Source organism: Olea europaea, unplaced genomic scaffold (assembly GCF_002742605.1).
Source record: "Olea europaea var. sylvestris unplaced genomic scaffold, O_europaea_v1 scaffold1244, whole genome shotgun sequence".
NCBI lineage: Eukaryota > Viridiplantae > Streptophyta > Magnoliopsida > Lamiales > Oleaceae > Olea > Olea europaea.
The window spans coordinates 22,352-50,082 of NW_019229877.1; the positions used below are offsets into that span (position 1 = coordinate 22,352).

The 27,731-nt window shown below is 35.2% G+C and overlaps 2 protein-coding genes across 2 annotated transcripts; one reads left to right on the forward strand and one right to left on the reverse strand.

Moving 5' to 3' along the window:
• Nucleotides 1-12,266: 12,266 nt before the first annotated feature.
• On the reverse strand, nucleotides 12,267-12,934 carry LOC111374386 (glycine-rich protein 5-like). Its single transcript, XM_022997052.1, has one exon. It carries the CDS (start codon nucleotides 12,862-12,864, stop codon nucleotides 12,463-12,465), a length of 402 nt encoding a protein of 133 aa, XP_022852820.1. The 5' UTR covers nucleotides 12,865-12,934; the 3' UTR covers nucleotides 12,267-12,462.
• Nucleotides 12,935-25,384: 12,450 nt separating this feature from the next.
• LOC111374387 lies at nucleotides 25,385-26,402 on the forward strand. The gene is made up of 3 exons (XM_022997053.1): nucleotides 25,385-25,516; nucleotides 25,647-25,784; nucleotides 26,158-26,402. Exons 1-3 carry the CDS (start codon nucleotides 25,406-25,408, stop codon nucleotides 26,293-26,295), a joined length of 387 nt encoding a protein of 128 aa, XP_022852821.1. The 5' UTR covers nucleotides 25,385-25,405; the 3' UTR covers nucleotides 26,296-26,402.
• The last annotated feature ends 1,329 nt before the right edge of the window (nucleotides 26,403-27,731 follow it).

The following is a 27,731-nucleotide window of genomic DNA, read 5'->3' on the forward strand; positions in this document are numbered from 1 at the left end:
AAGTAAACTTATGGGTGGAGGCAAAGATGGTGGAGAAATTGGCTGGGGTGGTTTGATCAATTTGAGGTATTATCAACGTAATAAATAAGGAAGAATGTTTTTTATTTTTATTTTTTTAAGGGTATTAATTGTTGGGGAAATTTACACTGATTACGTGCATATTATATTCACAAAAGTATATCGGTTATTTGCGTGAAATCGAAACGTAATTTCGACTTACCGAAATAGGATTTGAGAAGCAAAATATAAAAGTTACCGAATCTGAATGCATGGATATGGATTATCCCTTTCGATTCTTGAACAAATTGTTCATTTGATCGAACCTTGCAACATAAACATATAAACAATATTAATCATTTCCCGGAAAAAAAAATCAAAAGAATAAAAAAAAACCTGCAGGAAGAAAAATGCAAGTGATGAATTTTTGGTCGAGACAAGTGTTTGACACTTGGTCCTTAAGATGAATTTGCTCCGCATCTGTGCTAACGGTTTTTCGCAATCATCTCCCAAGATACAACAACCACGTCAAGTCATAGGAGCACTCCAAATGACTTCGACCAGCGAACTCGAACGGAATTCCCTCCCTACCAAGGAAATGTATGAAAATGCTATGGAATTAGAAAGGAGAGAATTGCAAGAGGAGAATGAATGCTCAATGTAATTGGTGTACCCAAAACCATGTCCATAGGGTTCTATTTATAGAAGTAGAAAGGGTGAAAATGAAGTAGTGTGGGTCAAAACATACATCCTTTCGAAAAGTTGTAACACTTGGCCAAAACCTGCATCCTTTCGAAAAGTTGCAACACTTCATTTCTTCCAAATTTTGTTCGCAATTTTCTCATTCATCCGGAATTAGTTTCGAGATTCGAAATATACCACGACGATCGACTCGACGAGTAAAATAAGTTGGTCCATTGAATTTTGTAATTTGACCATCGAATCAAATCCGAATATTTAGTCGAAGTTGACACGTAATCACACCTTTTAATTTTCCACTTTTACACACCTTTTGATTTTCCAATTTTTGGTTAATTATTTGAACCAATTCCTACAATCCCCCACATGAATGGAAATTGGGTACGCATATGCAAATGTAATGATATGATGCAATGTAGAGGGTGCGAAAAAATGCTGCATCAAGGAAGGTAGGTTCTGGTCTTTAATAAAGATGAAAGGTTTGAGATTCCAACTACAAAAACGAAAGGTTGTGTGTAATCTGCAATAATTGATATATTTGGGAACCCAGCTGCAATTCTCTCTTTTTTGGGAAAAAAAATTGTGTGGTTTGTAATTTATGATTTATAATGGCAAGATAAAACGTTTGGGATTTCCTTCGGACATTTTAAAACCAAATATCTAGGGGAAATAAAATAGATTGCAATTAAATAATAACACAGAAAATGAGATATACCTAAAGCTCGATTTGAGCCAACCTTCAGTCGAGTCCGTTTGACCAAAAAATGATAAAATGGATAGCGACCTTTAATTTTTGCATTAGAGATTGCTAGATATTTTGGTATAGTTTAATGGAAATAAGAAAAAATATCTAATATCGCAAAATTCATTTCCTTTACGCTTATTGCGTTAACCTTATACGACTTGTGTTGAAGTTGTCTCAACGACGTTGGATACTATACTTGCAGAGTCTAAGCATGTTTGAGTCCTATATTTTTTGGGTTAGAACGTATTTTGAAATAATATATTGAGAGAGAATGTGTAGTTAAAAAATAAGGAAAAGTTTTGACTTTTGAGTTTACGTGTAATATTATTTTATTAAAAAATGTGTGGTTGAAAAAAGAGAGAAAAATATAATTTGAAAAAAAAAAAATTGAGAATCAAACAAGGGTTTAAATTTATATTGTAGTTTCCCACTCCCACAGTAAGTTAACATGGTCGGCTTCGAGAATTTTGAGTCCCCAGGCAGCTAATTAAGAAATCACAAACCTTTGACCTGTTTAAAAATTAACATTTTATAGTAGAAATATAAGAATTCTTGCAAGACACAAGTCTTTTCGACAATTACTTTGTTACTTCTATGAGATCGGACTTTGCCATAAATACAAATCCTTTTACATGAGACGTCCTTTTTTTTTTTTCTTTTTTTTTTTGGAGAGTATTTGTTTCTCTAAAGTAAAGGAAACAAGAAGAACATTGGTCACCAACAAGTTTTTAGCACGTAAGAATATTAAAAAAGGACAAGAAAAGCCTCATTGAACAAATGACAGATTAAGATATAACTAAAATAATTTTTTTCCTATCCTAATTTTGTTTAACTCGATCGAGAAGAATCACTAGGTAATGAAATGAGTGGAACTATTACTAGTATTTAGTTACTAAAATATAATTGGTAGATTGGTAGGATTCTGAAGTTACCTTCACATTAAAGATTTCAATTAGGAAGTTCCTTTTTATGTTTTTAAAGAGATTATTTCGTCCTACTTGGGCTTCTTCGATGGCAAGAGGTCGATAGCAGTCTCTAATCCTCCAACGGCGATGATGGAGAAGGTTCAACAGAATTGGTGATTTAAGTTCAATAAAAATCAATCTCAGTCTTTCACTTCTTCTCCAATTTCTCTAACCATAAGGAAAAACGATTGGTTTTTTGAGGGATTTGGAGGGTATGGGGACTGATTTTTAGCTGTTTTTCTTATGAGGTCCTTCAAAATCTTGAGGCCCTAGGCACCGACCTAGTTTGCCTTGGGCCAAGGCTAGCCTCGTAAATTGATGTCAATTTTTGTAGATAGAAAATTTAACATTTAAACGCAAGTGCATTGAACTTACATAATAGCTTGTTTTACTTATATGCGAAACTTCGAAAAACATTCTCTAAATGCTCTTATATGAACTTTTTTTATATTTTATTTTTTTTTTCAACAAATTTTAAGAAGCAAAGCCAAAAAAGAGAAAAAAGGTAGCCGCTATTTTATCCACCATTATTATATATCTATCCACGCTAAAAAAATATTTTATATATTATATTTTCAACCTTGAGTAAATTTGCTTAAATATACATGAATAAAATAAAATAAAATATCATTCCGAATTATTAGACTTTTTCTGTTGAGATTGTCTTTTCTTCTCTTGATTTTCAATTTTCTGTTGGGATTATTTTTTATTTTCTTGAATTAAAAACACTGCTGGCTATCTTATCTATTTATATTATCAAATTAAAAATTTGAGTTTTCTGCTTAGTTTATCCTTTTTTTCCCCCTCCCTTGTACTCAAAACAATGGTGCCTAACCTATTGAGATCATCAACAGTAAAGAATTTGAAAGTGTATATTGATGGCAATGATTGAAAATATGAAACGATTATGAAGGAATGATAATGAGATAGATATATAGAAATGATGGGATATATATATGGGATTTTCTTATATGAGTCATTTTTGTGGAAGTATTGTTATAACGAGTGCTTAAAATTAGCGAGTTGACAATAACGATGGGTCATTGTTGAGTCAAAATTGCCGATCCATTCATTCATCTTTTTGTTGTGCTTCCCAAAAATTTTATTTATGCCATTTTGTTGTCACTAAGAACGCTAGGCTTAAATTCCACCGACGATTTTGTCATTGTGAACCCTAAATTTCGGAACAAAAGTCAAAGAACTGGTAAGAACATTTTTGGAATTTAAAAATTTTACAACGCTTCTTAACTTTATTATTACTATTGGAGCATTTGATGTCGATGAGCTGTCAATAAATGCTGAGGTCCATTTTCCTAAGTTGCAAAGACAAATTTTATCTCGATGAAATATTCTTTTAGTTGCCCACTTGGAATATTTGACTTTATTGTACTCTTTTAGTGGAAAACATCCAACGCCATGTTTCTTTATCCAATAGATTTCAATTCTATAAAACTATTTTTATAAATGGACATTCGAGTCACCGTTAATGCTGTTTTGCTGTTTTGATGGAGGATGACTAAGTTGGGTATCTAACTTTATTGCCTCCGTGTTGATTGAAGAATTAGAAGTTGTAAAGTTGCATCTTTTATGGGCATTATTAGACAGTGACCCCGACATTGGTAATTGAGAATATCAACAATAGTAGTAACAATGTGTGTGACAGCTAGGGGCAGAGTTAATAAATTGGTTCAGTGGAGGCATAATATATATTTTTAATATAATTTCTCAAAAAACATTATAATGTTCTTTTAAAACTCTTACTTTCAATATTTAGCTCTTATCTACTTCTAATTAGGTTGGCTACAAATGGTATTTTACTTTTTATAGTTTCACCTTCTTTAAATGAACGATGAAAATTGATTCTATTTCATGGTTCACATATTTTCTCTAGATTATTTATTGTAGATATGTTTCTACAAAATTTTATTCAACTATTGCAAGTTTCTTATATCTTCTTAAATGAGACATTACATATCCTTTTGATCTTCTTCTTTATTCTAGAATACTGCATAAATAATTCTCTATATAAAGTCTTCCGCAAATCTCTGCAAAGTTTTATCAAATATATAGGTCGGACACACATTATTAACTAGTTTTAAACTTTGATCCCTTTGCGTCTCACACATCTAGATGTCTTCCGCATGCCTTATACATTTATGAGTGAAAATTTTGACTGCATTTATAGGTATTCAATTATGTAACTATTGAGGGTGTAACATAACGCTCCCACAATGAAACATGTACATATTATTAAGAGTCTATTTGGGAGTGATTTTGAGAATTGATTTTTTGTCTATTATGAGAAATTTGGGGTCCACCTATGAGAGAAGAAGTCAAATATAATGGCTGGAATAGTAAAATAACGATAAAAAAATAAATTTTTTGGAGAGAAAAATCACTCCCAAACAAGTTGTAAATATCTCCAACTTTTCTATTGAAACTTAAATATATTATGAATAAAAGTAGATTATAATGTTATGACGTTGATTGTATTTGAAGACTTAATTATCAAAAAAGAATTACATATATGAGACAACAATTAATATTATTTTTCTATTTTTTTTAATTTAAATGGTGATAAAACAAATATAGCAAACTACAAAGTATTGAATGATGTAGTTCATTTTAAATTTCAAATTAAACAAATTAGCATATCTAATTCGTTTAGCGTAAATTCTTAGTTTACACTATAGACACAATTATATTGATGTTAATGAACTATTTACTTTTCATTTATTAAATTTTATTGCCTATTGAAAATTACTATAGCTTATTTCCATGAATATTCAACAATTACATGTCAAATTTAAAATGACAATTTTCAATAATTATTTTTGAAATTTTTGTCAATTATTATATGCTAAAGATTGTGATATCAATAAATAAAAAATTTAATAAAGATTTCAAGAAATCACAGGTTTCTAGTTAACTCTTTTATTAGGGAAACTAATTATTAGTGGTTTTGTAGTTGTGATTCTTAAGTTAATTCATCTTCTCAATTATAAGTACTGTTGAGGTTTTTTTTGGTTGGACCAATTTATTTATTGTGCTTGATTTGAAGTCATTCAAGTCAATATTTGTGTCAATGTACCATTTGCATAAAACTTGAGTCAAGTTGGTGTGTTGTGTGTTTTTTCCAAATTTATGGCTTATGTAAAGGAAAATACCATTTGTACAGAAAAATGGTTTACCACCTTCTTGACAGATTCTCACATTCGCGTGGGACCCGAGTGAAAAAAATGATAAAAAATTGCTCCCCCTTCCCCCTATGAGTCTGTTCTGTCAGGGAGAGTGTCAAACCCTCCCTGTACAAACAGCAAGGTCCTTATGTAAAACTCGAGATATAATTAAGTACGTAGCAAAAATTTATCTATCGTATTATGTGTAATCTTATCCAACTGTCTATTATTGAGTACTAAACACATCCTCAACACGTGATTTAAAAGTGATGAAAAAAAGACTAATTCATATCAATTAGGCAGCACAAATAATTCATTAATCACTTACAAGCTGTTGGGCTGTGATGCTCAATGGCCTTTTATGGGCTGTGATGACAAAAATGGGCTAAAGCCCAATTACTGGTTTATAATTACTAGGCTCTTGCCCAATAACTTGACTCGATTCACCCTGGCCCAAATAGGTTTAAAACGTGTTTCTGTGGCGAGGCGTTTTTAACGCAGCCAGAAACACACCTTCTTCAGTTTCTCTTGCGAGCCCCTGACCGTTGAATGAAACCTTGATCAATGGTTGCCTTTTGTGGGTATAAATATATCCATCCCTTGCCCTAATCAACTGGACCGTCATTTTTCTTTCTTGAGTAGCAGCTTGAGACTTTGAGATTTTTCCAAAACCCTTCTTCTTCTTCGTGAACTTCCAATCTCTGATTGGATTCGATTTCTGAGTAAAACTTCTGTGTGAAACCAAATACTAAGAGATTGGTAAGGGTTTGGTGTGTGATTTTACCCTTGTGGTTTTCTTTAATCTGATAGAGGAAAATCTTAGGGTTTAGGGGATTGAGTGGGTCAATCAGACGGGTACAATCCTGTGTTTTTTCATGAGTCTGAGCCCTGAAATGAAAGGATCTCCATCTGATGCCTTTTGGTTTGAGTTTCTACGAGCTGCAGAACAAATAATGTTTCTGAAATATTTTCTTGTAACTCATTCTTGATTGTTTTATATATTTGTGCTCATATCTTTATGTAACACAAGCAATATACTTCTTATTCATAAAACTTTGGAAAATCATGCAGTATGGTTCTCTTAGGACAGCCTGGTGAAATCTTCCTAGCTTTCCATGGAAAGCCACTGGCTTGACCACCATCGTTAATGCAGCCACCACTACCACCTCCCGAACCTGAGCAGCTTTCGCTTCCACCAACTTGACCACCTTCGCCGCCTATTCTTCCCAGCCAGATCCTTCTCCTGATCCTCCACCACCTCCTCCTTCTCCACGCAGCCGCCACCACCACCTCCTCCTTCTCCACGCAGCCGCCACCACCACCATCCATGTCAGGAGTAGGTGGAGGAGAACCTCTAATAGGAGATAGCGGGGGATTATAGGGTTGGGGATGACTTGAGTATTGAGCAAGAGAAATGGTCATCATAAGAAAGAGTGCTAAGCACAGTAGAAGCAAACAAGCCATGATTATACACTTATTGTTTTTGTTCATGGTGATATGTATCTATTTATATATTCATGCAAGCGAGTAATAAAACAAATTCGTGAAGTCATCAATATTTATGCTATGTTCTTTCTTGTGCCCTAAATCCCAAAAGTCATCCATTGTGACAATCTTTGATATATACCTCTTGGTTATCTTCTACTCCATGACAAAACCAATCTCTCGTTTATTGTAATATACACTTATATTTTGTGGGGTAAGCGAAGGTAGTACACTATTGACACACAGCTCTATTCGGGATCTATTTTAATTTTAACCATATTATTCAATAAAATAATATATATTACACGTAAATCTAAAATTTTTCCTTCTTTTTTCACATTCTCCAAAAAATTATTATTCCAAAATACATTTTTCTCAAAATTTCATGAAAATGGAGCTCAAACAAGGGCACAATGTCAAAAAAGAAAATAAGTTGACATTTTGTTCTATGTATCATGAGTGTATCAAATGTGCACTTAATGCGAATAATGTTGTACAACTTTTTTAAAATTGTAGTACAAAATAAGCTGTTTTGTTGGATATAAGAATGAGCAGGTGTACCTCGCATTCCAACTAAATTGACAGAATCACAAAATAAGTTGCTTATGAAGCCAATTGCAAAATACATTGCAATTAAACAGCATGAATTGTCGTGCAAGATCCAGAATTTCAGGTGTTTGCACCAGTTTTATTTCCTTAGATAGACGTAATGGAGAAGGGAAATTGTCATCTTTATTTATTTATTTTTAACTGGTTTGAAGGAAGTAAAGAAGGGAAACAGGGAAAAAAGTAACAAATGATTTTGTCCCATGCCGATGGCTTGTGAGTTGTTATCATTGGATAAATTGTTGTATAGATTATATTCCGTTAACAAAAACACGTGTATGTTGTTGGGACCGATTGACCAATAATGTAGAAATTGAGATTCAATAAATACAACTTGTTGTAATTAAAGTAATTAACAAGATCACGAATAACCCAAGAACAAGATTAAAGTAAGTAAAAAAAGAACTGACAGAAGGAACGATGTTTTATTAATTCACTATGAAAGGAGAGTATAATACAACAAAAGGCTTCTACAATACTGAAAAAGGAGCCCTGTATTTATAGTATAAAATCTAGCCCTAAAAGAGTCTCAAACAAAGGTAAGAAATCTAATGCAATTTAGACTCCTATTTGAGTCTCACTTCTAACAATCTCCACATTGACTCAAATTCCGGTGCAACGAATGAAGCTCCAAAATTTCTCCACCTTGAGAAATAATCCATCTGCATCAGAATGAACTGACAAATCTCCTCAAGGCAATAACCAAACTCTCCACGATAACACGTTCCCTCGCCCGGTGTCCACAAGTGACACCCGAACCCAAATCCGGGTTCCCAAAATTCCTCCTGGAATTAACAATCACTAGACAGGGTTGAAGCACGCCCTGTAGCAGAAACCACACCAAATCCACAATCAGAAGGTCCCTTGCCAATATTGTCACCTTCAATGATTTCTAAAGCATTATAGGCATATCCAAAACTGTACCTACACTCCATGAGTCCATTGGCATTACAAGAACACAACATACCCGCTAAAATTGGTGGCAAAGCGGAATCACCAACACTCCCTTGAGCAAAGTTCTTAATTGACCTAGAGCCAAACTCGTGAGGTACTGTGCCAAATTGAATGTCCACCACGGTACTGAACTTGTCCAAATGTCTCTAAACTGGTTCTGCGCTCCCCTGCAAGATGTACAACTGGGATTTCCTCCATCCTTCCAGTACAACCCGGACACCCCTTCGAACCTTCAAGACTCCACCTCCACCAAAAAATTTGTACCCTTTTTCATCCAAGGTACTTAGTGATATGAGATTCTTTCTCAAGTCTGGAATATGGTGAACGTGATCAAGTGTCCTTACTGTTTCATCTTGTAACCTCAATCTGACCCGATCGATTCTTGCAACCTGACAAGATTGGTTGTTTCCCATGACAACTCCACCTTGTTTCACCGTCTCATATGTTTGAAACAAAGTCCTATTGGGACACATATGATACGACCAAGCAGAATCCAAAATCCATTCCTCAGGTTTGGATTCCCCATCAGATACAGTCAACATCACATCTCCATCATCACAAAAATTTTCAGTAATATAAGTCTCGTTCGAATTACCTGATTGCCCCACATGATTTGCATGTAAATCACCTTTACCTTGCAACTTGTCACAATCTTTCTTGATGTGTCCTTTCCTCTTGCAGTAATAACAATACACATTGTTGTACTTCACTTTTGATCTACCCCTCCATCGATCACCATGAGTAACAAGAGCATCCCCACTGCTAGATGTAGGATCTCCAACCAACAGCTCCATCTTCTCCTTGGAGAACAGGGCATCGTATACCTCCTCAATGGATAATGTGTCACGACTATACAGAATAGTATCACGAAATGACGAAAAAAAATTGGGTAGCGAACACAACAGGACCAAGGCTAGATCCTCTTCATCATATTTTACCTCCAACGTCTCCAAATCTGCAACGATCTCCTTGAACACAGCAAGGTGGTCCTGCAGTGACCCTCATTCCACCATGTGATGAGAATACAACCTCTGTTTTAGAGTTAGTTTGTTCGTCAAACTCTTTGTCATGCATAACTGCTCCAACTTGAGCCACAAAGCAGCCGCTATCTTCTCCTTCAAAACATCTTGCAGCAAATTGTTGGATAAATGAAGTTGGATTTGCGCTAAAACCTTCCGATCCCTCCGTTGTTTCTCCTCCATAGACAAGTTTGCTGGCATCCTATCAAAACCCAGCAAAGCATCTTCAAGATCCATCTGCGTCAACACAACTCTCACCTTTACTTGCCACAGCAAAAATCTTGTATTGCGATCCAATAGCGGAATTTCATACTTCAACGAATTCATCTCTGAAAAATCTCAATCAAATCAGGAAGAACTTGCAACCTGCAACACCCAAAATTGAAAACTACCGAACGTGCAAGGGGCAAAATTGTCCAGAACCACAATTTTGCCCAAAACTGAAATTAGACAGCACCACAAGGTTCGTCTCGTCGTTCGGAGAAAACTGCCTGAAGACACCATCGCTGTAAACCGCCGCACGCACCGCCACTCTCCTCGCCGGAGTTTCACCGCCGGCGACTGCCGGAAATGCGCCGACGACTTATGACCCTTTCTGGACCGTCTCTGCCTGCTGAGTCCACTGGTGATATTCGTTTCTCCAAACTCTTTTTAGTTTGACCAGAAAACGTAAAAATAGATCCGGTAGAAAATAGAAAAATTGGACAGATTCATTTTCTGATTTTCTAGTAATTTTCAAACGATTTTTGATCAGTTTCAGGCAAAAAATCCACCAATAACCCCACTCTGATACCACTTGTTGGGACCGATTGACCAATAATGCAGGAATTGAGATTTAATGAATACAACTTGTTGTAATTAAAGTAATTAACAAGATCACGAATAATCCAAGAACAAAATTAAAGTAAGTAAAAGAAGAATTGTCAGAAGAAACGATGTTTTATTAATTCACTATAAAAGGAGAGTACAATACAACAAAAGGCTTCTACAATACTGAAAGAGGAACCCTGTATTTATAGTATAAAATCTAGCCCTCAAAGAGTCCCAAACAAAGATAAGAAATCTAATGCAATTTAAACTCCTATTTGAGTCACACTTCTAACATATGCAAATGTGAATAGAGGAACGATTTATTGAAACTATAGTGCATGCATAATAATAAGCAAATCACGACTTACTCAAATGTAGAAAATGCAAAAATACAAAAGAGATAAATGAGATGAGATCTCCTTAAGATAGATTTCATCTCGTAGTGGTGCTAGCTATCAGGATCAAATGGACATCCGTCTCCCTAGATATGATGCTTCTTCCAAGATTAATATAGCACAATATTAATTTTGTCGAGCGAACTAACGCTTTATTGTAGTATTCTAAAACGGAAGATATTGTATACGGAACTTTGACATAATTTGGAGTGGGAAATAATTAGAAATCAATTATATGGAATTGATTGGAGTTAAGAAAATGAAATTGGGGAGGTCTTATTCATAGATTTTCATGTGTCTTCTCTTATGGTCACATCTTTTGACACATTAATTTTAATCATTATTTTGTCCATTTCATATTTAATGGTGTAGATTGCACCTTATCAAAATGTCACACTCAACCTGAAACAACATAACTCTTTGATATGCTCTATTTGCAATGGAAAAGTTGCAACTATTTGTCGTACCAATTGGAGACTTTTCCAATTTACACCTATAAATATCCCAAAATTCCAACAATAATTTTAGACAAAAAGAGCTTATAGCAAATATCAGCTACTAGAGGGATCGTTCCCACAAAGCACACAGAAAAAAAAATCTCAAGTAAACTCGTCTCTCAATATTGCTTTTTTATTTATAGAAAGCGTTTTTAAATATTGAACTCGTTTCATATCTGCTTATATAACTTTCGAATAAATCCTATCCAACAGCCGTAGCTAGTATATTACTGTTTTAGAATGCCCCAAATCAAGTTTTCTTTCTTAAAACTTTTTAAGAATCACCCATTTCAATTCAAAATATTCAGCAATTTTCATTGTGTAAATGATCACGCATACAGCAAATTGAGCTTCAAGATTGCAATTTTAGAGACTATATTTTATTCTTCGTTTTTTATACAAAATATTTTCTCTTACTTGGCTCCATAGTTAGTAGAAATAAACTAACATCTTGTTCGGTGCTGATTAAAATTAAAATTTTAATTTAAATAAAAGTCAACAATCAATTATATTATATATTTCATAGTCTCGTAATTTTTTAATCATACATTTGATCAATTTTTATCAAAATTTAATAAAACTCTGATTTTAATTACCACCAAATGAGGGCTAAATATATGTTCAAATTTAAAATTCTCAGTGGAAAATCGAGTTAATATCGTAAGACTAGGATTCTTGTATGTCTATGCATAAGGGATTGTTTGATAGAACATTTTTTTTTTCCTTTTTCGATAAAAAGCTGGTCAACTTTTTTTAAACCACATTCATCAACTTTTATCCATTTTTGAATTGAACATTTCATGGTACTCATTTTCTTTTATCAACTTTGTTTGCTAAAATTCATTAAGCATCAAACATGAACTTAATTTACTAGTAGAGTATTGGTAAATAACAACAGGTAGACAAAATTAAATAGACAAGAAATTAACTTATTACGTACTAAATTCCAGAATTCAAAACACAAGAAATACATTAGACCTCGGAAATAAAACATCAGACAACAACCTAATTAGACAAAATTATGACAGCAGGCCAACAATTTCATACCCCAGAATAAACATGAAAAATACAATAAAAGACAACCAAGAAAGGACACTTGAAAACAAACTTTTTAAGGCAAAATGCCGCCGGCACCGGCTGCACCACCAACTCCGCCACCGATTCCGGCTCCTTTAAAACCCAGGCCACCAACTTTTCCAATTCCGCCGCCTAGACCTCCAACACCACCAGCACCCCCAAGGCCACCGGCTCCACCAACTCCGCCAACACCACCAAGAGGCAGAACAGGCAGCACCCCTGCAACTCCACCAACACCGGCACAGCCCCCCACGCCGCCGAAAGTGACGAAGTTCTTCTGATCATCTACGCCGGCAGCACCCACATTGTGTTTGTTTTCCACGTGGGTTAGGGTATTAGCGTTAGGGTTTGTGTCTTTTGTTTCGGTAGGAATGTTTCTTGCAGTTGCATGCACAAGTACAAGTGCAAGAACAAATATTACATACAATTTTTCCATCTCTCTCTATATTTATATATTTCCCTCTATATCACACACACAAACATACAGAGAAGAAAGTGAGAATGAATGTAGAGAAGGAGGTGGTATTTAAGGGCATTTTTGAGGCTGAATTGGGTGGAAGACAGTTGAGAGAATTGATGGGGGTATAGTAAATGTTGGAATTAAACTTCTGCTCAAACAGTCTCGATAGTAGCATTTCTATGACAATAGAAGAAGAGTGAATTATTGTCAACCCACTACAAGACAATGGGGAGCACCGGAGTCGAGTATTTGCTGGTAATTCAAGCAGTTTCGAAAATATATTTGATAAAAATGTAACTTAGAAGTTTGAGTTAGGGTTAAAGGACAACTAAACACGCTCCATTTCTCGTTTTAAAACGCGAAAAGAATCTCTAAATCGAGAAGTGAAATAGAACATGAAATCATAAGCTCTCAAGTAGTGGAAGTAGCCATGTATTAACCGAGTGCATGGTCAACTCATAGGGAGTAACTCGGTTAAGGGAACCTGTCAAGGCTGTAGCTAAAGCAAGTCTCAATTATATTCATTTAATATCCTTTTGGTGTCATTGACATGGCAAGTATTATTTCTAGTCTGTCTGTCTCTTTCTATTTCTTTCTGAAAAATTCAAAAATAATTATTAGAGTTTGCAGTAAAAAATAAACAAGGGAGGTTTGTAATGATTTTTCTGATTTATCTATTACTAGAATCAAGTTTGAATAAAATTAAGTAGAGGTCGAAACTGGTCGATGTTATTTATTAATAACAGATGAGTTGTGGTTATGAAATGCCACTCAAGCTCAGAGGTAACTAGTTAGTCTTGAAGGAAATGTGTTAAAGCTGGTTTTTATGATTAATAAAATTGAATGGATCAATTTAAGAATACAGATTTTATTATGTTATATTAAATTGAATTCAACGTGATTAAAAAAGAGATGTATAGCGAAATTTGAAATATATTATCTGACTATCCAATGTGACATTAATGCCTATCAGTCCACCTAACTTGATTTCAATGCCAGCCCATGCAAACCATATTAATCGCTTACACTTGTTAGGATTGTGGCATGCATATTAAATGATACTGTACAATTTTTTTTTTTTTTGGGGGGAATATTGGAATTTGTTTGGTTATTAATTTGCATAAAATTGGAACATTAAATTGATCTTACGATTGTAAATTGGTAATATTTAACATTAGTGATGTTAGAGCATTGATTTAGGCGTATACATTTTATAGATTCAATTAAACTAGTCATGCGACTTTACATTTAAAATGAATATATCATTTAATATCATGTAATTAACAGTGCCAAAACTAGCATTTAACATCGATAATGATGAATAATAGTACTCAGTAAGAATGGTAGACAATAAGATGTTGGAAAAATTGGGTGATTTGTGTTTAGATACTTACCAATTAAAACAATCAATTTATATGTAATAATAATATGAATATACGAGAAGAAGAGTTAGAAATGCAAGTTTTGGAAGTCACGTCAAAGACGCTGTTTTAAAGTCGGGTTGCATCCCATCATGCAGGTGCTTTTGGCACTACACGATTCCAAAATAGAACTCATAGGACTCACAATCGGTTCTCCTTCTATGGGCACGACCATAAAGAGCTAAGTGAACAAACCTTTATCAAATTGCCAAAATTATAGAAAATAATATATAAGTATAGAGAGTATTCTTATGAAATTATTTTTTCCATGTTATGGTTAACCCCATGAAAATCACTCTCTTTTATAGGAAGAAATGCAACCCCACATTCATGAAAATAAATCATATTTATGTATAAGTTATAATACATTAATCATGAATTTCAAATTTGTATTAAAATGTAAATTTGGAAGTTGAAAATTAAATTTACTTTTAATTTTGAAATTTAAAACTTATTAGAACTTAAGTTACAACGTAAGATACCTAAAAGAATTACATTTTCATTGTATTATTAAATCAATTAGAGTAATATCATTTGGATTACAATACAATTAAAAATTACACTTCAATGCCTTTACTGAATTCTGTGGATATGTGATGATGATGAAGTGGTCACGAGATAGGATAAGGCAGTCGACTCTTGATTGCTATTTGATGTTTCACATGACTTGGTTGGGTAGGTTGAAACCATGGACGATTTTTCTTTGAAAGGCACCGCGAGACAAAGCTCAAATTTGAGGTTTCAATTTTAGAAAAAAAATAAATCTGAGCAAATTTTGTTGTCGAGAGTGGCTTATTAGCAGATTTACTAATTTATTACGTACATGACAAAATATAGGCATGTGCATCGAGTGGATCAATACGAGTATTTTAATACTTGAAAACCATTCATTATACTTTGGGTTAAATGGAATCATTCGGGGTCCACTTAATTATTAAAATCTAATCCAAACCAGAACTTTCAATTTCGGTTCGGATTTATTTCTACTCGAGAGAAGTTGCTGAGGTTTGAGAATTGGTGCCATCACTTATTCTTTGTCATTGGTCATAGATACAAGGTCGGTCCTAAGATTTTGAAGGCTTTAGACCTATTTCAAATATGAGGTCCCATATGTATATAAAAATACATGTAAAATAAAAAACAAATAATATTTTTGGGGCCCTCACCAAAGTGGGTATTAGGCGATCGACTACCTCGTCTATAGTTAGGCCAGCATTGCATAGATATAGGACAAGATAGATTGGAGAAGGACAGCAAAGAAATGGACATGACCAAGGGAAGAAGAATTGATTTAAACCAAACTCTTGAGAGTTTTGATTTGTTCTGATACTATGGAAAGAATAAATTACGAAGTAGAATTATATTTTCATGTGCAGCTTGACTTTTTTTTTTTTTTTTTTTTTTTTTTTTTTTTTTTTTCATGTGCAACTTGACTTTTTTTGAATTCGCATCTAAATTCATTGAGTAACTTTGAATTAAGAAAGAAAATCTTCATCATATTTAAAGGTTGCTTGTCTAATACTATCATAACTTCTTCGTCCCTCACTGAAAATTTGAAACAGAAATTGTTCTCCATGTGCAAATCACTCTCTTGCAGTATAGGATCCTTGTAACCAAAACTCTCTTACATGTCGTACATCAAAGGATCTTATACTTTTTGCTTCCTGTTTGTATTTGGACAAACTTCATTTATTATTGATCGATCTTTTCTTGCCCAATTCCTTGTTGATTCTTGGATTTTCACCACCTCTCATATTTGCTCCGATTTCCATTTGTGAACCGAACGACGAGCTGATCCATTGGCGCTGGGAAGATTTTCATAATCTTGCAAACCACGTAATCCTTGCTCGTCTACCCGTCCTAAGAAACGCAGTCAAGTGAATACTCGTTCATAATCCACTGTCTGTGATTCTTCTTTGTTACAACTGAGTCTTCCTTTACTTCGAAACTCAACATTTTGCTAGAGCCTATTATTTCACCATTGCAGTTCTTGTTTATATTTGCCCCGGTTTGGCCATCCCATGTCCTCCAACCGGTTCTTTTTTTCAGTTTTTTCTTGCCAAATTTAACAACTTTTGTGTGAGTCGAATCTATTGAAATTGGTAGGCCCTTCTCATATGGTGAGTTGGATGAAGAGGTTCTTGTGGAGCAACCTTGTGGATATAAGTTGAAGAAGGTATTTCATGAGCTTAAACAAACACCTCGTGCTTGATATTGTTGTAAAGAAGACTTTCATAAAGGAAGTGATTACGAGCTTACTTTTTTCATCATGAAAAAAATAGTAAGGCAAAGTATTAATTGTAAGCTTGTATGTTGATGATCTCGTTTTTGCTCGAAATGATGAATTGGTGTTTACAAAGTTCAAAAATTCCAAGAAGCATGAGTTTCAACTACACATTTCACTAACTTTTATCAAAATTTAATTTTATTTGCCACCAAACAAGGGCTTAGTTTTTGATGAGGACATCGGAAATTTATTTATTTTATTTTCTAGTTAAACTTTATTTATTTTCTTGGACTATTATTTAGAAAATTGAACTTGTATGGGCTCGAGCCCAATTTCGTTAGGGTTTGCTTTACTATTTAAACATACTTTGCTTTGTAATTTTTTAGTTGATAAATGAATAATTATTTTGGTGGCTTATGGCTCATCCCTCTCCTTCTTCTGTTAAATTCTTCTTCTTCTCACCTTTAATTTCCTATTCTTTCTGAATCTGTCGTTTTTTCTATTAATCTTTTTATTGGTGCTTCATCAAATTTGGTATCAGGGCAGAATCTTGGTAATTTATCATCCTCAAACCAAAATTTCTTCGTATCCCCTTCCCAAAATTTGTTGGAACAGCATAATCGAAACAAATTTAATGTAAGAGCAGCAATTTCTTTTTTTTTTTTCCTGTCACTTTTCTCTCTTAGTTGCAAAAAAAAAAAAAAAAAAAAGTTTTACTATTCACGGGTACTGTTTATGCATGAAATTTCAAATTTTAGATTTTCTGCAATCTATTACAAAAAAAATAAAAAAATAAATTGTATTTTGTCAGTTTGTGGCTGCTGCTAGTAACATTGTTGTTCCATCAATTTCAACTTTAGACCTTAATTACAATTTCCCAATTGGCCCACGTACAACACCAATCCTACCCACCTTTAATAGACACGGTCCAACCCATAATAACCCAAATCTATTCACACATAAAGCAGCCCAATTTAACCTAGCCCATTACTGACCCAATTTACAACAATCAGCTCAAGTCACAAATACTCACTGCATCCCTTTACTTCATCTTCTCTTCCCTTCATCTTCTCTTCCCATCATCGCGATTTCCAAGCCGACCCAACATCTGAACTCGAACCGTTTTCATGACCAGCAACCCAAATTTCATTTGGTTTCCCCGTCATTCTGCCTCGCTTCCGCCAGTCACCGCCACCGACTTTTACAATCCAGTCGGTCGTCGCCTCTTTCCATCCCCTTCACTTTCGTTCTGTTCGCTCACCCCCACCAGTCGCCCGTTCCCTCGCTTCCGCCAGTCGTCGCTGCCGACTTTTACAATCCAGTCGGTCGTTACCTCTTTCCATCCCCTTCACTTCCACCTTCACACTCAAAATGTCACAGTCATCTCCACTATTAAGGTACTGTCTTTCCACTCCTCACAACTCACATCAATAAACCACAGCCCACAATCCGAACGCCCACCAAAAATCGTAGAATCAGAGCTCAATTCCCCACCATCGGTAGTTGCAGTACCAAAAACCCATACACATACCAATATATCTTACACTACTTTCCACAAGTTGCTACATTACTAGCTACCTGGACCTTAGTCCACAAGTAAAAGCTACAATCTCCAGAAGCCACAATCTGTCAACCACCTTGGAGTTTCCCAAACACAGCAAAACCAGAGCTAAAGTAGTATAAGTTACAAGTCAACAGGAGTACATACTGAAGTGGAAAACACCTGAAGTGAGGGATAGAACAGAGACATACCTGGAGCCCCATACGTTGGCAATTCAAACCAATTGGAATATTGGAAGTTACAACCGAACTCAGGCACTGCTCTTATCTATTTTTAGTTGACACTACTGTTTTATTTAGAATTGCATCAATTATTTCTTTGTGTTACTACTATTTTGCTAATTTTGGCCTTAATCCTACTTGATCTGAATTCGCGAACTGACTTCCATTGCTCACCCGTTTACCCTGCGTGACTAGGCCTATCATTTGTACCTTTACTTTTTTATTTTATTCGCATTAGTATTATTAGCTTGCTAAGATCGGACTTTACGTAATCCCATTTTTCACAAACACAAAAAAATAAAAATAATAATAATAGAATATCAGATTGCTAATCTACTGTTGGCACTCGTTGTTTATTGATTTCTATAGCGCACTTCACTTAACTAGTGTTACCGTGTATGCAATTGCGTAGTGGTCGTGTTCTTGCTTCTAGTGCTGGTACACTTGTCATGGACCCTTTCCAAATTGAAGCTCTCACCCGACAATTGACACAATTACAAAATCAATTAATCACTGTCCAAATTGAGGTAGCCTCTACTCGTGAGGAGAATAGAGCCCTAACAGCTAGGTTGAGCACTCTCGATCCAACCCCATATTCGACTGAAGTTGAAAACTCTGAAACTTCCATTAATAGATCTCATCGTCGTCCACACGGTGGTTGACACCTGAAAACTCTGAAACTTCCATTAATAGATCTCATCGTCGTCCACACGGTGGTTGACACCACGCCAGACATGATCTTAGGAAAGGAAATCAGACTCGTGGCGTGAGCGGGAATATCACCGTTATGGTACACTATCTCCCCCTTGCCACGAAGAGCGCCTCTTTCGAAATATTAAGTTAGACGCCTCTACATTTGATGGTTGTCTAGATCCTAGTGTATTCAATCAATGGGTTAGGGATATGGATCGCTTCTTTGCCTGGTATGGGGTCTCGGAAGATCAGAGGGTACAATTTGCCAGTTTGAAATTAACTGGCACTGCTCAACTATTTTGGAAAAGTGTTGAGGACCTCCTGGAGAGGCGTCATGCTCCCTCTATCGAGAGCTGGGATGAAATGAAGTGTCACCTTCAAAAAAAATATTTACCTCAATTCTATAGGGGTAACTTGTTAGACCAATGGAACACACTTACACAAGGCAATCGACCTGTGACCAAATACATCGCGCAGTTTGATGAGTTTCGAATGAGATGTCGGGTCGTTGAGGATGAGGTCATGACTTTGAGTATGTTTAGGCAAGGTCTAAGAGATGATTTTAGGCGTGAGCTTGTCGTTAGAGGCGTCACCACTCTTGACCACGCTTACGCTTTCGTCGGGATTACAATTTAGTGACTAGGACACCGTATAGAAATTGTAGTGACTCCAACCCTGCAACCTCTTCTGCATCCACTCCATCTCCTAAATCTATTCTAGGACCTCCTCCTTCTAATACTACCCCTACATCGGATAGCAAAGGTAGAGGTTCTGAGGTTTCAAGGACGTCCTCCCATTTGCAATGCTTCAACTGTAATGGTTTGGGTCATATTTCTTCTAAATGTCCTAGCCGAGTCGTAGTTATCGAAGAGCGTGAAGGTATAGTCGACGAGCCACTAGAGGACCAGGTTTGTGAGCCTAAGTTAGAAGAGTTTAATGACTTGGAGGATAGTGAAAATACCTTCTTAAATTGTATTCAGGCTAGTCCCCTTATCCTACATACGCCTAGAGTCGGTGTCCTCCGTTGCACTCTTACCCAACCTAGGGATGTCGATGATTGGCGCCGTCATGCCATCTTCCACACTTACATCAAGATTAATAACAAGGGCTGTAAAGTTATCGTGGATGGTGGTAGCTGCATTAATGCGGTTTCGTTGGCTACTGTATCCTATCTAGGGTTGAAGTTTGTTCCTCACCCTCAACCATACAGCGTCTCTTGGGTTGATACCTTCTCTATATCTGTCAAGAAGCGTTGTCTAGTCCCTATCCAGTTTCTCGAGTATAAGGACCATATATGGTGTAATGTCATTTCAATGGATGTCAAGCACATCATCTTGGGATGACCTTAGTTATTTGACCTATATGTAATCATCTATGGTCGATCCAATTCATACTCCTTCGTGTTTAATGGAAAGAAGATTCACCTTAATCCACTGCCCCCAAAGCCTGTTGGCCCACTGGAAACGAAGAAGAGTGTGGAACGAAAGGGATTGCATATTATTAGTCCTATAGAGTTTGAGTGAACACTTGTTAGTGACTCAATTGTGTTCGCTTTGGTAGTCATGGAGGTTTCATCTCACTCCACAATAGAGAGCCCTACTAAAGTCCAGTCGATCCTTTTAGAGTTTCGAGATGTCTTTCCGGAGGACCTACCTGATCATCTACCTCCTCTACGGGATATTCAACATGCCATAGTTTTTGTCCCAGGGGCATCCCTTCCAAATTTGCCTCATTATCGAATGAATCCTACAGAGCACGGTGAACTTCAAAGGCAAGTGGACGACCTCCTTCACAAAGGATTCATTCGTGAGAGTTTAAGCCCGTGTGTTGTCCCAGCCCTATTGACGCCCAAAAAGGATGGTTCTTGGAGGATGTGTGTGGATAGTCGCGAGAACAATAGGATCACAGTGAAGTATCGTTTTCCCGTTCCTAGACTTGATGATATGCTAGATATGATGGTTGGTGCTATAATCGTTTCGAAGATTGATCTGAAGAGTGGATACCATCAGATTCGAACTCGCCCAGGTGATGAGTGGAAGACCGCGTTTAAAATGAAAGATGGTCTTTATGAATGGCTGGTCATGCCTTTTAGGCTAAGTAATGCGCCAAGTACTTTTATACGGGTAATGACACAAACTCTTCGACCTTTCATGGGTAAGTTTCTTGTTGTCTACTTTGATGATATCCTAATTTATAGCAAGACTAAGGAGCAACATCGTGACCACCTCACACAAGTTTGCTCTACCCTTCGTGCAACCAATCTGTATGCTAACGTCAATAAGTGCTCTTTCTTCATCGATACAGTCATTTTTTGGGGGTTCATCGTCTCTTCGACAGGGGTTTCTACTGACTCTGCTAAGGTTCAGGTAATTATTAACTGGTCTGAGCCTAAAACTATTCATGACGTCAGGAGCTTTCATGGCTTAGCTACATTTTACCGTCGCTTTATCAAAGGGTTTAGCACTATTATAGACCCTATTACGGAGTGCCTGAAAAAAGGGAAATTTCATTGGACACAAGAAGTAGCTAAGCCCTTTAAGTTGGTCAAGAAACGAATCACGGAAGCTCCTGTCATGCGTCTTCCCGACTTTTCCAAAGTCTTTGAAGTTGAATGTGATGCCTCCGGGGTAGGTATAGGCGGAGTCTTGAGTCAGGATCGTCACCCTATTGCCTACTTCAGTGAGAAGTTAAATAAAACCAAACAACGGTACTTGACTTATGATAAGGAACTGTATGCTGTGGTCCAGGCTTTGCGCTATTGGTGCCACTATTTGTTGCCCCAGGAATTTGTCCTTTATTCGAACCATGAAACCCTCTGTTACCTCAACTCCCAGAAAAGATTAAGTTCTAGGCATGGTCGTTGGATTGAATATTTACAGGCCTATTCATTTGTTTTAAAACACAAGAAGGGAGTGGAAAATCAAGTAGCTGATGCATTAAGTCGTCGTGTCTCCCTTTTGTCGATCATGAGTGTCAAGGTCATTGGTTTTGAAAGGGTCAAGGAGGATTACGAGGCATGTATCGATTTTAAGGATATCTTTCTCGATTTGCAAAGGGGACAATCAAACACCATAGATGGCTTCCGACTTAAGGAGGGTTATCTCTTTCGAGCCAATAAATTGTGCATCCCTCGAACTTCAGTGTGAAATTTCATAGTGTGGGAAATTCATGCGGGAGGGTTAGCCGGTCACTTTAGACATGATAAGACCATAGATGAAGTTGAACGCCAATTCTATTGGCCTAGCTTGAAGAAAGATGTGGCTAAGATTGTTAGTACATGTAACACTTGTCAATTGAGTAAACATAAGAGGCAAAACACAGGCCTATACACCCCTCTTTCCGTCCCCAATTGTCCTTGACAAGATGTTAGTATGGATTTTGTATTAGGCTTTCCACGCACCCCAAAGAAACATGATTCTATTTTGTGGTTGTTGACCTTTTTTCGAAAATGGCTCATTTTATCCCATCTAGCAAGACCTCAAATGCGTCTAAGGTGGCCATGTTGTTCTTTAATGAGATTGTTAAATTGTATGGGCTTCCTACGACCATTGTGTCCGATAGGGATGTTCGTTTTGCTAGCCATTTTTGGAGGACTTTGTGGCAAAAGATGGGTACCAAATTAAAATTTTCTACGGCCTACCACCCTCAGACTGACGGTCAAACTGAAGTAGTTAATCGAAGTCTTGGTAACCTATCACATTGTTTGGTTCGGGAAAATTTTCGAAATTGGGATTTGATCCTTCCTGTAGCTCAAATTGCATATAATAGCTCCATAAATCGTTCATTAGGTATGAGTCCATTTGAAGCCGTTCATGGGCACAAGCCTAGGAAACCGTTAGATCTCATCCCTATATCAGTGTCAGCCGAAGCATTTGCACATCTTTGTGATTTGCATATTGAGATTAATAAACAACTTGAAGCTAGTAATGTAAAATAAAACTCCAAGCTGATTTGCATAAACGACATATTGAGTTTCACGTTGGGGATTACGTTATGGTCCGCATTAGGCCAGAGCGGCGTCTACATGGACCCGTCTCCAGATTGCAAGCTTGTAGTGTTGGTCCTTTTAAAATTTTAAAGCAAGTTGGTCCAAATGCATATGTTGTTAACATTTCACTACATCTTGGCTACCACTCTACTTTCAATGTTGAGGACCTAGTAGCTTATAAAGGTCATTTCATTCCCTCAGATGATCCTTTGTTACCTCCTTTTGTGGACCTTGATCCCGACTATTTGGCCACTTCTAACCCACTACCACCTTTCACAGCACATACAGATAAAATTGATACTATTTTAGATCAAGAAAATGTGTTTACTAATGATGAAGATGTTCAACGCTTCCTCGTTCGTTGGGTTGGTTGACCAGATTCTGATTGTACATAGATCTCCAGAGAGAGACTACAGCAATTGGATCCAGATTTATTGGAGTTTTATTGGAGTCAACATGATCTTTCTTGGCCTAAATCGCCTCCCGTTTACCCAAGGGGAGTTGGTGAAGACATCAGGTTCAGGCCTCCCCTGACACATTTCTACAGAAGCCGGAAAAAGCTTGTCCAATCGCTTAGCTTATGGTTGGGAGATTAACGACAGCCTACAGTGATATATCCACTCGACAGGGTCGAGTTTTCTTCCATTCTGAGAGAGTTGATGAGGACATCGGACATTTATTTTTTTATTTTCTAGTTAAGTTTTATTTATTTTTTTGGACTATTATTTAGAAACTTGGACTTGTATGGCCTCGGGCCCAATCTCGTTAGGGTTTGCTTTACTATTTAAATATACTTTGCTTTGTAATTTTTTAGTTGATAAATGAATAATTATTTTGGTGGCTTATAATGCATCCCTCTCCTTATCTCCGCCCCTTAATTCCCTATTCTTTCTAAATCTGTCGTCTTTTTCTATTAATCGTCTTATTGGTGCCGCATCAATTTTAGTCTTACCAAGTTATTAAAAGTTGTTAGACGTGGACAGTTCTTCTTGTTTTAGGTTGTTTGTAAGGTTAGAGTTGTGCATGGATTGGGTTTGGTTGATTTTTTCTCAACCCAAATTCAATCCAACATGGTCGGTTTAATTTAAAATCAAACAAACCCAACCCATTTAGCCCCTGTTTGAGCTCCATTACATTAAATTTTATTACATTTCATTTCTCTCTCTCCTATTTTCAACCACACACTTTCCATAAAATAATATTACACGTAAATAAAAAACTTTTCATTCTTTTTAAACCATTTATTTTTCAAAAAAATACTATTCCCCTCATTAATTTTTTCACGTAATGGGGATCAAACATGGGCTTAATGATTTATACCTAACTCAACCCAAACCAATCAAGTTTGGGTCGGATCGGGTTGATTTGGTCGATTTGGGATTCGGCCCAATTTAAAGTTGAATCCGATTTTTTTTTTTAAATTTTGAATTTTGATAAATTTTAAAAATTTGAAATTACTTAAAAATCTCTGTTTTTTTAATAACTATATAAGGATTTTTTTTTTTGAAAAATAATATATAAATAAATTAAAAATTTATGAAGCATTTTTTTTTACTATTTTTTTGTAATTTATTCATTTCATCATCATGTTCTTAATTTTTTACTTTATTGTCAAATAGCATTTCATTTATACAAAAAAAGTGTTCATGTGAATTAATCTATATAAATAAAATGAACGTTTATAAATTATAAGTCCTCATATTGTGTTTATTTTTATTTTTATTTTTATTTTTTTTATCATCTTAGATATTAATTTTTTTAACTCATCGAGGGTTGAATTTTAAATCATAACCCGATACCCAATCGAATCCAACTCAATCCCAAATTTAATTTTTCAATCCAGTCCAGCCTAATTGAACTTAATCTACCCAAATTGATCGATTTTGATTTTGGTTCATCGGGTTAAGCGATTGGGGTTGGGTTTTGCCCAACCCATGTAAGGCTATATAATAGCCTATTTTGTTATTCAATCAATTAAGTGATTTCTCCCAAATTTTATGCATCTTCTCCCAAGTATTTCTAATTCAAACAATTTGAATTTCTCTTTGTAAATCTTAAATATACGTTTTAGTACAATTAGATTTTTCGAATGAAAATTTAATTTTTTACTTTTTATATAATGGCAAAATTTTTATTCAGATAATTTTATTTATATAATCACATGAACACAATCGATAATAATATTTATTTTTTTTTACTTTATCCGTGAGAGAATTTCTATTGGTAAATTATATTTATGAAATTGAGTCTATAGATCACGATGAAAAATGCACTATTCCTCCTCAACCACAAATCCAGCGGATTTTTCTCAACAATAGAATGGTTTTCCCATTGGCAGTTCCTTTTCATATAACTAACAAAGACCAGTTCATTAGAAAATAAAAAATAAAAAAATTACAAAGGAAAATGGCAAATTTCAGAGCATTATCCAAATGCATTCCCAATGAAAAAACATTCTTCAAAAGTGCATGGATTTTTAGGTGGTTCGTCTCTGCCACAAGGCCATCTCACAATGCTGTGAGTTTGTTTCTTTTACTGTGTTTTTTTCGATTTTTTTGGAAAATACGTATATGCATACTGTCCAAATAAACACATAATAATAAAGTTTTTTTTTCTTGATTTATTTATGAATATTGATGTTCAAAAGGCGAAGATTGATAAAGAGACATGTGGAAAAGTGATTGAAGCTGCAGAATCAGTGAAAGATGGTACACAAGAAGTGGTTCAAGAAGTGAAACGTGTTGGTAAAGTTGTGACTGATAAAATCGCTAAGACTGCTGGAACTGTACGTAATTCTCTAAAAACATAACTCCTGTTCGGTGCTGATTTTTCAAGCCGTTGACCTTTGTACTCACGGATGGAATCCACCTTTCAAGCTAATGATCGATCAAAAAATTTCTTTGCAAAATCAGCACCGAATAGGCGAATAATCTTTCTATTCTTAATTATTTACACTTTATTTTTATTTTTTTGAAATTGATCTCATGCCTTTAGTGAATGGGATAAAAATTTCGTGACTAGATAACTTTACGCATAGTTTAAAGTTCTCTTATCACATCAGTAGTGAAGTTTTTATTCTTTCTACTGTGAATATTTTGTCTCGGTAAATAATCACTTATGGTAAATTCTAAATTATATTTCAATAAATTTTTGGTCAGGTGATTGCCAATGCAGCTAACAAGGGACTTGAGAAAGCTGCAGAGACAGCTGATACTAAAAAGGGGAAAGATGTTTGGGACACTGCTAAAGTTGCCACTGAAGTTTTCAAGGACAAACTGGACGATAAAAAAGAGTAGTGTAGTGTAGGGTGAAATTTTTTAACTAATCTTTCGAGCGAGTTTTTGTTTTTACTTTCGATTTAATTATTGAATCATTGACCTTGATCGAGTAACAATGAACTCAATCAATTGAGACGAAGCGAATTGTTTAAAGTGATTTTTATGCTTTGCTTTATGAATTTATTTAATATTTAGTAACTTAAATAAGTTGTTTTGGTTATGCTCAAAATAGCTCCAAGTTTACATCTTTTTTAGTTATAAGCGAGGCCAAACATGCTTGATCAACATGTTTGGCTAAGCTTAAAATATTTAATTATAGGTAAAATAAATAATTTTTGACTGATTAATGTTAATATATTAATCAATCACGTGGGTCGTTGCCCAAAAATGAGGCTTGGCTCTTAGGTTTTTAAGAGTTGTGCACGAACCTTTCGAGTCGACGAGTCGAATTGATATCCTTACTTATAAGTCAATCATGCTGCACAAATTTAACAAACAATTTTCTCTATCATGTCATATGATTATCTACGTGAGGATATTGGAATATATAATAGAGAAGATCGAAGAATCATGAACACTTTACATATTTCTTATGTACTATAATTACTAGATTGCCACATGATGGAGAATATAGAAAGTGAAAAAAAGTTAGCAGGAGAAGGGAAATCAATATTGAAGTTAGATTCACATTTGTACAAACTCAAAATTTAGCAAAACTCTATTTTGAATAAGAATAAATAACAGGTTTAAGGGTCCATGATATAATTTTTGAAAAGTCGAAAACTATTTTTGATATAAAAAGGTTTTTTTTTTGAATAATGCTATTTGTAGTGAAAACTACCGACAGTCGCCCTATGTGGCGTATACTTGGCAGTTTTTTATTTGATGTATAATTCAAAAAATAACTACCATATCTATGTATCAAATACCAAATTGTCAAGTGTATGCCACATAGGACGACTACTGACAGTTTTAACTGCAAATAACATTACTTTTTTTTTTAGGATATGTTTGGATAATTTTTTAAAAATAATTTGGACCCATTTAACAGAACTCCTGCTTTTACTTCTTATAAAAAAAAAAGGTACTTAAGCTAAGTAAACTACCTAATTAGTATATAAAGATTAATTTTAAAAGAGTTTTCTTTTCCAAAAGAACTTTTAAAGAAATACTTTTGACGACCTTTATCTAGAAATTCTTTTAATTAGGAGAAATTTTTTTATAAAATTAACCAAAAATTAACTTCAGCATCTCAAAAATTCATTTTAACTTTTTAAAAAGTAATGTTAAGTGAGCCCTTTATTGGCTAGAAGAATTTTTTTAAAAGTTAATCTCAAATAGCTTTCTCAATTAGTTAAAATTTATCTCCGTACCGTGATTTTGACATTTGCTTTATACAGAATAAAGCCACAGGGGCGGCCAAAAGACAGGCCAAAATATATGGGCTCCATGTC